The 12,245-nt window shown below is 37.1% G+C and overlaps 1 protein-coding gene and 1 pseudogene across 1 annotated transcript in view; one reads left to right on the plus strand and one right to left on the minus strand.

The window, feature by feature from the left end:
- The window catches only part of LGSN (lengsin, lens protein with glutamine synthetase domain), a 66,214-nt gene that overhangs the window by 9,695 nt on the left and 44,274 nt on the right, over positions 1-12,245 (minus strand). Inside the window, exon 3 of the mRNA XM_043487865.1 lies at positions 9,030-9,227. Coding sequence (XP_043343800.1) covers positions 9,030-9,227 — 198 coding nt within the window. The remainder of the gene's footprint in view (positions 1-9,029; positions 9,228-12,245) is intronic.
- Positions 5,621-6,033, plus strand: LOC122453726 (annotated as a pseudogene).

Below are 12,245 nucleotides of genomic sequence, written 5' to 3' on the forward strand. Positions count from 1 at the left end.
CCATATCAATGCTTCTTAAATCTATCAGTTTGATACAACTACTCTAACTCTGGTAATGGTACCATGATCATGTCTGAATCTGAATATATCAATCTATCATATCACTGACATTGAGCAGCTGTAATTTTAAAACGATTCTTGAATATCACTTTTTGAGATGTAGTTAGGCTTTTAAACCAAAAGACTGGCAGTTTAAAAACATAGCTTAAGTAGATTTTAAGTATATGAAGCATGTGGAAAACAAGTTACTTGTTCCACCTATGCAAATATATTAAGAATTTGGCTTCTCTGAGGCTCCATAGGCTTCATAACTACCTTCTATTTAACACAAACAAGCTCTAGCAGTTACATTGTTTTATGTTAAATTAGCAGTTGCTGTGTTTCCAACCTATTATGAACTATTGGGTGTTTTGCCCAAAATGAATAATTCCCCTTAAAGAAAATAAAATTTATAGGCACTTTAAAATATGGAAATTTCAGATAATTAGTATTTTAAATGTAATAAGCAATTACATGTAAACTATAAATATATTAGCAATGTAAAACTCTTATTAAAGAAATAAAGTCATCTAACTGGTTCACCAATAATACAATCACAGATAATCTAGTTCTTTGCTTTATCTGTGCCTTCTAAAATTATTACTATTCTGAAGTCTGTGTGTATCTTTTCCTGTATGTTTGAATTTTTTACAACATATGTATATGCTCAACATATTATATTGCTTTGCATTTTAAAAAATCTATATAAATGTTTTCCACTAAAAAAATAAAATTACTATAATAAATGTATGTTACTTTAAAATAAGAAAAATATTTATCCACTCAATATAGTTTTTTATTGTTGCTGTTGTTGTTACCACATACTATTTATACTGGACATATATCTAGGAAGCAGCCAGAAAAAGAATGATACCCTAACAGAGCTTTATATTATTGAGTGAGAAAACTATAGGCATTAAACATGCCATCAAATGCAAAGGGGGGATAATTTGCCATGGTGAAAATGCTGAAAAAAATCACCTGAAGTATTAATTCTATGAGATTTGACCAGAATGTGGACAGGTTAAAACCTCTGATTCACTCTAAGATCACCAAGTTGCACTATGGCTGGGCAGTGAGTGTACCTAGAATTGCCATAACAAGCACCACAGGCCAGGAGGCTTAAACAGATATTTTCTTCCAGTTCTGAAGGGTAGAAATCCAAGATCAAGGTGTCAGCAGCATTGGTTGGTTTCTTCTGAAGTCCTCTCTCCTTGGCTTGCAGATGGCCATCTTCTTCACATGGTTTCCCTATGTGTGTATGTTTCCTAATCTTCCCTTCTTATTGGGACACCACACCAGACATATTTGATTAGGGCCCACCCTACAGATCTTGTCATTGTTGTCCAGTCACTCAGTCATGTCCTACTCTTTGCAACCCTATGGATTGCAGCACACCAGGCTTCTCTGTCCTTCATTATCTCCAAGAGCTTGCTCAAACTTATGTCCATCTAGTTGGTGATGTGATCCAACCATCTTGTCCTCTGTCATCCCCTCCTCCTCCTTCCTTCAATCTTTCCTAGGGTCTTTTCTAATGAATCAGCTCTTCACATCAGGTGGCCAAAGTATTAGAGTTTCAGCTTTGGCATCAGTCCTTCCAATGAAGATTCAGGATTGATTTCCTTTAGGTTTGACTGGTTTGATCTCCTTGCAGTCCAAGGAACTCTCAAGAGTCCTCCAACACCACAGTTCAGAAGGATCAGTTCTTTGGTGCTCAAACTTCTTTATGGTCCAACACTCACATCCATACATGACTGCTGGAAATACCATAGCTTTAACTAGTTGGGTCTTTGTCTGCAAAGTAATGTCTCCACTTTTTAATATGCTGTCTAGGTTGGTCATAGCTTTTCTTCCAAGGAGCAAGCATCTTAATTTCACGGCTGCAGTCAGCATCTGCCGTGATTTTGGAGCTCCCCAAAATAAAGTCTGTCACTGTTTCCATTGTTTCCCCATCTATTTGTCATGAAGTGATGGGACCAGATGCCATGATCTTTGTTTTTTGAATTCTGAGTTTTAAGGTAGCTTTTCCACTCTCCTCTTTCACATTCATCAAGAGGCTCCTTAATCCCTCTTTGCTTTCTGCCATAAGGGTGGTGTCATCTGCATATCTGAGGTTATTGCTATATCTCTTGGCAATCTTGATTCCAGCTTGTGCTTCATTCAGTGCGACATTTCACATGATATACTCTGGATATAATTTAAACAAGCAGGGTGACAATATACAGCCTGATGTACTCTTTTCCTAATTTGGAACCTTGGGAGACAGACCTTATTCAACAATAATTATGTCTTTTAACATTCTGTCTTTAAATATAGTCACATTGTAAGGTACTAGGGATTAAGACATCAACATATCAATTTTGAGAAGACAGAATTCGGCCTATAATAATATACTGACCAGTTTCCATTTTCTTCACCACCTGCCATATTATTTAATACATGTTTACTGTCTTTCCCCGCTTTCATGTCAGCTCCAGAAGAGCTTGCCTATTTATTTATTTACTTAATGCTATATCTCCAGTACCTGTAGCAGAACAGATATATCACAGGCACTCACTGGCTATGTCTTTCATAATTTAATAATTAATGTGATTTAATTAATTAATTAATGCATCTTGTGTGCTTTGAGCTTGTCTAATTAAAAGGTAAAAATTGGCATCATATGTTTCAATATATATCCTAAGTATCAATTTTTTATTTATAAGTTTAATTCTTTTACCAAATACGAGAGTCTTATTCAATCAAATTTCATTTCCAAGGCATCAACTAATCTGAATTGTCTGAATTTCTTTTCTTCAAATAAATCATACTTGCTAGTTATAATGAAATGTTTTGGTCAACGCTTCCCAGATGTAAGATGAAGAGCAGGCAGAAATTTGCCAGCTCAGGGGTCATTTGTTTTCTTACAGTGTGGCTCCTGGGTGGTGTTTTCCTTTCTCTTCTTCTCAGAGAGTTAATAAATTAAATCATTGTTCTTTTATAGAGGAAATGCAGGATAACCTGGCATGAAAACCAGGACAAAAGCAATAAAAAGTCAGAGTGGGGGGAATTGCTTCTTGAAAAAATAGAGTTTTAATAAATTCAAAGTAGTTATTACAGAGAAGAAAATATCATGTTGAAATTCCTTACTTTTATTTTGGGGATTGACTTTAATATTTATTTTGAAATTATTTATTGGTGGTTTGTTTGGAGTTGTGAACTTTCTCATGCCTAGGACCTATAAAAAATCTACCTCTGGGCCAAAGCAGAAGATTCTGAATTAACCAAATTTAGTCAATCAATAATTGTATTCACACCCCTTGTCATAACTGATTGGTGCAAAGAGAGCTCATGACACAGTTCTCTCCTCAGATATTGAGACTAAATTCCATTTCTCTCTTATGGCTGAAACTACATAAAACAAAAGCCACAAACTATGGAAGAGCCAATGCGACCAGCAGATGTTTTCTCATTAGCCTTCCTAGGATTTTGGAAACTTTTTAAAGTTAGTTGACATACATGTTAGAAATTTTCATATAAAAATCTTGAGCTCAAGCTTCTCTTGAAAAAAGAGAGAGATTGGGGAACACTGGGTGAACATTTGTCCACCACAACCATTGGTTGGGACTCTGAGGTGGCCTTCAAATGGGGTACGTATGCAGCTTATAATTCATGGGTTGGCAAATGTTTTCTGTAAATGGACACATAGTAAATATTTGCAGTTTTGTAAACCATGCGGTCTGTGTTGGTTGACATGTCATCTCTGTCATTATAGAATAAAAAGAGACATAGAAAATACAAGTTTATTTACTGAAACTGGTCAGTAAGCTGAGCTTGCACCTGGCCATAGTTTATCATCCTCTGCTCTAGTTTCCTCATAGCCTGCACTCACTACTTTCTCAACAGCCCATCTCATTCATCGGCATTATCTGCCTGGCCTTTGCGGTATTTGTATTAATATAATAGACATTGATGCTTAGAGGCTGTTGGTGCTCATGTTCTTTGCTTCATGGAGAAATTCATGAAGCCACAGAGAATTGTAGAGATGAGAGATTATATGAATTTTCCCCAAGATATTGATACCCTAAACCTTGGAACTTATAGAATATGTTAAACTGCAGGGAAAATGGGGCTTTGCAGATGTAATTAAGGTTATGGACTTTAAAACAGGAATATTGTCTTGGATTGTTCAGGTGAGCCCTTAAAAGGAGAGAAATTTATTCAGCTGTAGGCAGAAAAGATGTGTGAAAGACAAAGAGTTCAGAGAAATCCCAAACATGAGAAGGATCTGAGGCACAACTGGCTCAGAGATATAGAATCAGAGGCTTCCAGGAGCTAAGAGCCACACCAGTTGGCAGGCAACAAGGAACCAGGAACCTCAGTCTGGTGACTGCAAAGAACAGTCTTCTCCCAAGTCTAAATGGTCTTTGAAGTGTATTGCTTCTTAGAGTCTCTGGCTAAAATCTGAGATGGGCAACACCTTGACTTTGGCCTTGCCATACTTGAAGTAGAGAAATCAACTGTGCCAACCGAAACTTCTAGTGTACATAACTGTGAGATAATGAATTGTGTTCTTTTACAATGATAAATTTGTTCAGAGACAACAGAAAACTAATATATATGGAGTCCTGACAGTGTTCACACTTGGCCTCTCTGTCATCCTTAGGCCTTGTATGTAATAGAGAATTTTACCTTGCCCCAAAAAAGCTCTGGCCTTTACACTTAGCCCTGGTGGGTAATAGCTAATCCCTTAGAATGTCCTGTCTGATGAGGACAGGATGTCTTTGGTCTGTGGCCAAAGTAGAAAGTCCAGCAATGTCATTTATTATTGAGTCATGTGGTATCAACTTGACCCCAGTGGGCCTGGAGACTGAGGTCAGCTATGTGGAACTGACTGTGGAGTTGACTGTGGAGCTCCAATAAAGACTGGGCACACCAAAACTCAGGTGAGCATCCCTGGTTGGCAATACTTCAATTACTTTGTCGCAAGTCATCGCCAAGAGAATAGTGCTATCCATGACTTCATTCAGTTCACTTCAGTTCAGTCGCTCAGTCGTGTCTGACACATTGCGACCCCCATGAATTGCAGCACGCCAGGCCTCCCTGTCCATCACCAACTCCCAGAGTTTACTCAAACTCATGCCCATCGACTTGGTGATGCCATCCAGCCATCTAATCCTCTGTCATCCCCTTCTCCTCCTGCCTTCAATCTTTCCCAGCATCAGGGTCTTTTCCAATAAGTCAGGTCATCACATGAGGTGGCCAAAGTATTGGAGTTTCAGCTTCAGCATCAGTCCTGCCAATGAACACCTAAGACTGATCTCCTTTAGGATGGACTGTTTGGATCTCCTTGCAGTTCAAGGGACTCTCAAGAGTCTTCTCCAACACCATAGTTCAAAAGCATCAATTTTTCGGTGCTCAGCTTTCCTCACAGTCCAACTAATCCATATATGACCACTGGAAAAACCATAACCTTGACCAGATGGACCTTTGTTGGCAAAGTAATGTCTCTGCTTTTTGATATGCTATCTAGGTTGGTCATAACTTTCCTTCCAAGGAGTAAGCGTCTTTTAATTTCATGGCTGCAGCTCTTTCAGCCATCTTGGACCCTGTGAAGGCCTGCTGGGAATGGGACTTTTAAAACGACAAATATGTCTGGAAGGCTGTGGTCCAAGGCCATTTTTGCTGGCTATAAACGGGGTCTACAGAACCAAAGGGAACACACTGCTCTCCTGAAGATTGAAGGTGTATATGCTCGAGATGAAACTGAATTCTATCTAGGCAAGAAATGTGCTTATGTGTACAAAGCAAAGAACAACACAGTAACTCCTGGTGGAAAACCTAACAAAACCAGAGTAATCTGGGGAAAGATAACTCGAGCTCATGGAAACAGTGGCATGGTTCGTGCCAAATTCTGAAGTAACCTTCCTGCTAAGGCCATTGGACACAGAATCCATGTGATGCTGTACCCTTCGAGGATTTAAACTTCTTGAAAATAAATAAAAGTGTGGATTTGTAAAAAAAAAAAAAATAATAATAATAATTTCATGGCTGCAATCACCATCTGCAGTGATTTTGTAGCTCCCCAAAATAAATGACTTCATTAGGAGAGAACAAATGGGAGCTACATGCTTAGAAGTTCCTTGGACACTTCATCATGAATCTTTTCCATTGATTGACTTTAATCTGCATTTTTTTGCACTGTAAAAAACCATAATCTTGAGCATAATAGCTTTCAGTGAGTTCTGAATTCTTGTAGCCAATTATCCAAAAAAAAAAAAAAAAATTTTTAGGGAACATCTCATCTTGAAACTGGTGTCAGAAGTGTGAACAGCTGGTAGACACTGTACTTGTAACTTCACACCCTGATATATTTCTACCTTTCCAAACCTTGTTTCTTCAGTCTTTTCATCATGAATTCCCTTGCGAAATAAATAGCTTTTAAATTATTTTAAATTAGTGTCTATCTCAAGGATCCTAATTTTTTGACCCTCATAGGTCAAAATAGCTATATTATTGTTGATAACCCACAAATTTAGAAAAGCAGAATTTCTAGTATCTGACCTTAATTTTAGGTATTTAATCAATTTTGAGTTTATTTTTGTGTGTGGTGTTCTAACTTCATTTTTTTACATGTAACTGTTCAACTTTCCCAGCACCCCTTACTGAAGAGTCTATCTTTTCTCCATTGTATATTCTTGCCTTCTTTGTCACAGATTAAATGATTAAATGACCATAGGTATGTGGGTTTATCTCTGGGTTTTTTATCTAATTCCATTGATCTATATTTCTGTTTTTGTGACAGTAACATAGTGTTTTCATTTGTAGCTTTTACTATGTATAAGGGCTTCCCTGGTGGCTCAGTGGTAAAGAATCTGCTTGCCAAGGCAGGAGACATGGGTTCGATCCTTGGTTGAGAAGATCCCGTAGAGAAGGAAATGGCAACTCACTCCAGTATTCTTGCCTGGGAAATCCCATGGATACAGAATCCTGGCTGGCTACAGTCCATAGGGTTGCAAACAAGTCAGACAAGACATAGTGACTAAACAAATACAACACTATAGTCTGAAGTCAGGGAACAGATTTTGGAAGAATCTCTTTTTCTTTCTCAAGATTGTCCTTGGCCATTTGGAGTCTTTTATGTCTCCATACAAACTGCGAAACTTTTCATTCTAATTCTGTGAAAATGCTATTGGTAATTTGATAGGGGTTTCTTTGAATCTGAAGATTGCCTTCAGTAGTCATTTTGCCAATATTGATTCTTCCAATCCAAGAACATGGTATATCTTTCCATCTGTTGTGTCATCTTTAATTTCTGTCATAATTATATTATAGTTTTCAGAGTACAGGTATTTTGTTCTCCTTAGGTAAGTTTATTCAAAGGTATTCTATTCCCTTTGATGTGATGGTAAATGGTATTGTTCCCTTAATTCTCTGTCTGATTTTTCATTGTTAATATGTAGAAATGAGAGAGATTTCTCTGTATTAATTTTGTATCTTGCAGTTTTACTGAATTCACTCATGAATTTTAATAGTTTCATCTTTAGGATTTTCTTTGTATAGTATTATGTCATCAGCAAAAACTGACAGTTTTACTTCTTTTCTAATTTGGATTCTTTTTCCTTCTTTTTCCTCTTTGATTGCTGTGGCTAGGATTTTCAGAACTATGTTGAAAAAAACTTTTAGAGAAAAGCATAGGCAGAACACTCTCTGACATAGCAATATCTGTTTTGATCCAGCTCCAAGAGTAATGAAAATAAAAACAAAAATAAACAAATGAGACCTAATTAAACTTAAAAACTTTTGCACAGTAAAGAAAACCATAAGCAAAAAGAAAAGACAACTCACTGAATGGGAGAAGATATTTGCAAATGAAGCAACCGACAAGGGACAAATCTCCAAGATATACAAAAAGCACATGCAGCTCAATATAAAAACAAACAATCCAATAAAATAACAAGTAGATCTAAATAGACATTTCTCCAAAGAAGACATATAAATGGCCAAGAGGCACATGAAAAGATGGTCAATATCACTAATTATTAGACAAATGAAAATCAAAACTAAAATAAGGTATCACCTCACACCAGTTAAAATGGCCATCTTCAAAAAACCAACAAACATTTAATGCTGGAGAGGGTATGGAGAAAAGGGAATCCTTCTACACTGTTGGTAGGAATGTAAATTGGTACAGCCACTATTAAGAACACTATGGAAATTCCTTAAAGACTGAAAATAAAGCTACCATATAATCCAGTAGTCCCACTCTTGAGCATATATCCAGAAAAAAACATCATTCAAAAGGATACATGCACCCCCAAGGTTCACTGCAGCACTACTTGCAATACTAAATGTCAATCCATGGAGGAATTGATAAAGAGGTGGCACATATATACAGTGATAATTATTCAGCTATAAAAAAGAATGCAATAATGCCATTTGTAGCAACATGGATAAATCTAACAATTGTTATACTGAGTGAAGTAACTCAGACAAAAACAAATACCATATTATATTACTATTATGAAGAATAAAAAAATAGTAAAAATGATCCTATTAACAAAATGTAAATTGAGTCACAGATATAGAAAACAAACAGGGATATCAAGCAGGGAATGGGGGGTGGATAACTTGGGAGATTGGGATTGACATATATGCACTACTATATATAAAACAGATAACTAATGAACCTACTGTGTAGCACAAGAAACTCTATTCAATACTCTACAATGACCTGCATGGGAATAGAATCTAAAAAAGAAAAAAAAAATAGAGTAACAGATTTTCACTTTTAGAAAAGATTTGACAGATCATCCATTGCAAATCCTCATTTTTCAGGTGAGCAGCCTACTGGGCAAAGAAAACGAAAACATTTTTATAAAGTGATAGGTGTAAAAATGGCAAGTATTCTGACTCCCAAGCTAACACCCAACATCACATTATCATTAACTCAGATACAAATTTGAGATTAGCAGCTACACCCATAAACCAGTTTGTTCCATAGACCTTACCAGTATCACTGGAGTTTGGGTGAAATTCACCATCAGGAGCAATGATTAGTGTTGGCAGGGGCAATGGTTTTATCACTACTGCCTGATCCTTGGAGTCCTTGTCATCTGGTGTCAAATGAGATTCAGGAGAGCCAGGCGCCATGACTGGTTTGTTGGTATCTGCCAGTGTGTGGCACACTCTGAGGTTTCTATTCTTTTCTGTAGAAACAAAGAAGAGTGTAAAGACCTTCTGCCCATTTTTGATTAGGTTGTTTTCTTGATATTGAGTTGTATAAATATTTTGGATATTAATCCTGTGTTGGTCATGCCATTGCAAATATTTTCTCCCATTCCATAGATTGTCTTTTGTGTTTTGTTGATGGTTTCTTTGCTTTGCAAAAGCTTTTAAATTTAATTAGGTACCATTTGTTTATTTTTGTTTTTATTTCTTTTGCCTTGCTCTAAAGAAAATATTGACTGATGTAAGAAAATATTGTCACAGTTTATGTCTTCTAGGTGTTTTATTGTGTCATGGCATATTTGGGTCTTTAAACCATTTTGAGTTTGTTTGTGTATGGTGTGAGGGAGTGTTCTAATTTCATTGATTTATATCCAGCTGTTCAGCTTTCCCAACACCAATTGCTGAAGACACTGTTTTTTTTTTTTTTTCCTTCCATTGTATAGGCTTGCCTCCTTTGACAAAGATTAATTGACTTTAGGTATGTGGGTTTCTTTCTAGGCTCTCTATTCTGTTCCATTGATCTGTTTGCCTGCTTTTGTGCCAATACCATGATGTTTTGATTACTGTAGCTCTGCAATATTGTCTGAAATCTGAAAGGATTAGACCTCCAGCTTGTACTTTTTCCTCAGGACTTTGGCAATTCTGAGTCTTTTTGTGGCTCCATATAAATTTTACAGTTATTTGTTCTGCTTTTGTGAAAATTTTCCTGGCTAATTTGATAGGGTTCTGATTAAATTCTGCAGATTATTTTGGGTAGTATGGCCATTTGTGCAAAATGAAGTAGACATTTCTCCAAAGAGACACCAACATGGCCAACAGGCAAATGAAAAGCTGCTCAACATCACCAATTATGGAAAATAAAAAACACAGTGAGGTATCACATCACAGCAGTCAGAATGTCTATCACCAAAATGTCTACAAATAAATATTTGATAGGGGGTGGAGAAAAGGGAATCCTCTTATACTGTTAGTCAGAAAATAATGGGTGGGAAAATGGGTGCAGGCACTATTGGAAAACTATATGCAAGTTCCTTAAAAATCAAAAATAAAGCTACCATATGATCCAAAATCACACTCCTGGTCACATATCCAGAAAAGATGAAAGGTTTAATTTGAAAGGATATGTGTACCACAGTGTTCATAACAGAACTATTTACAATAGTCTAAACAAGGAAAATAAATGCAAAAAGGAAAAATGGTTGTCTGAGGAACCTTACAAATAGCTGTGAATAGAAGAGAAGCTAAAAGCAAAAGAAAAACAGAAAGATATACCCATCTGAATGCAGAGTTCCAAAGAATAGCCAGGAGAGATAAGAAACCCTTCCTTAGCAAACAATGCAAAGAAATAGAGGAAAACAATAGAATGGGAAAGTCTAGCGATCTCTTCAAGAAAATTAGAGATACCAAGGAAACATTTCATGCAAAGATGGGCTCAATAAAGGACAGAAATGGTATGAATATAACAGAAGCAGAAGATATTAAGAAGAGGTGGCAAGAATACACAGAAGAACTGTACAAAAAAGATCTTCACGACCCAGATAATTACAATGGTGTGATCACTGACCTAGAGCCAGACATCCTGGAATGTGAAGTCAAGCGGGCCTTAGATAGCATCACTATGAACAAAGCTAGTGGAGGTGATGGAATTCCAGTTGAGCTATTTCAAATCCTGAAAGATGATGCTGTGAAAGTGCTGCACTCAACACTCCAGCAAATTTGGAAAACTCAGCAGTGGCCACAGGACTGGAAAAGGTCAGTTTTCATTCCAATCCCAAAGAAAAGGAATGCCAAAGAATGTTCAAACTACCACACAATTGCACTCATCTCACACATTAGCAAAGTAATGCTCAAAATTCTTCAAGCCAGGCTACAACAGTATGTGAACTGTGAACTTCCAGATATTCAAGCTGGATTTAGAAAGGGCAGAGAAACCAAAGATCAAATTGCCAACATCCATTGGATCATCGAAACAGCTAGAGAGTTCCAGAAAAACATTTATTTCTGCTCTATTGACTACACCAAATCCTTTGACTGTTTGGACCACAACAAACTCTGGAAAATTCTTAAAGTGATGGGAATACCAGACCACCTTACCTGCCTCTTGAGAAAGCTGTATGCAGATCAGGAAGCAACAGTTAGAACTGGACATGGAACAACAGACTGGTTCCAAACCGGGAAAGGAATATGTAAAGGCTGTATATTGTCACCCTGCTTATTTAATTTATATGCAGAGTACATAATTAGAAATATTAGGCTGAATGAAGCACAAGCTAGAGTCAAGATTGCCGGGAGAAATATCAATAATCTCAGATATGCAGATGACACCACCCTTGTGGCAGAAAGTGAAGAACTAAAAAGCCTCTTGATGAAAGTGAAAGAGGAGAGTGAAAATGTTGATTTAAAACTCAGCATTCAGAAAACTAAGATCATGGCATCTGGTCCCATCATTTCATGGCAAATACATGTGGAGACAGTGAGAGACTTTATTTTGGGGGGCTCCAAAATCACTGCAGATGGTGACTGCATCCATGAAATTAAAAGACACTCTTTCCTTGGAATAAAATTTATGACCAACCTAGACAGCATATTAGAAAGCAGACATTGCTTTGCCAACCAAGGTCCATCTAGTCAAAGCTATGGTTTTTCCAGTAGTCATGTATGTATGTGAGAGTTGGACTATAAAGAAAACTGAGTGCCAAAGAATTGATGCTTTTGAACTGTGGTGTTGGAGAAGACTCCTGAGAGTCCCTTGGACTGCAAGGAGATCCAACAAGTCCATCCTAAAGGAAATCAATTCTGAATGTATATTGGAAGGACAGATGCTGAAGCTGAAACTTCAATACTTTGGCCACCTGATGTGAAGAACTGACTCATTTGAAAAGACCCTGATGCTGGGAAAGATTGAAGGTGGGAGGAGAAGGGGATGACAGAGGATGAGATGGTTGGATGGCATCACCGACTCAATGGGCATGAATTTGAGTAAACTCCAGGAGTTG

Source organism: Cervus canadensis, chromosome 15 (genome assembly GCF_019320065.1).
Source record: "Cervus canadensis isolate Bull #8, Minnesota chromosome 15, ASM1932006v1, whole genome shotgun sequence".
NCBI classification, from domain to species: domain Eukaryota; kingdom Metazoa; phylum Chordata; class Mammalia; order Artiodactyla; family Cervidae; genus Cervus; species Cervus canadensis.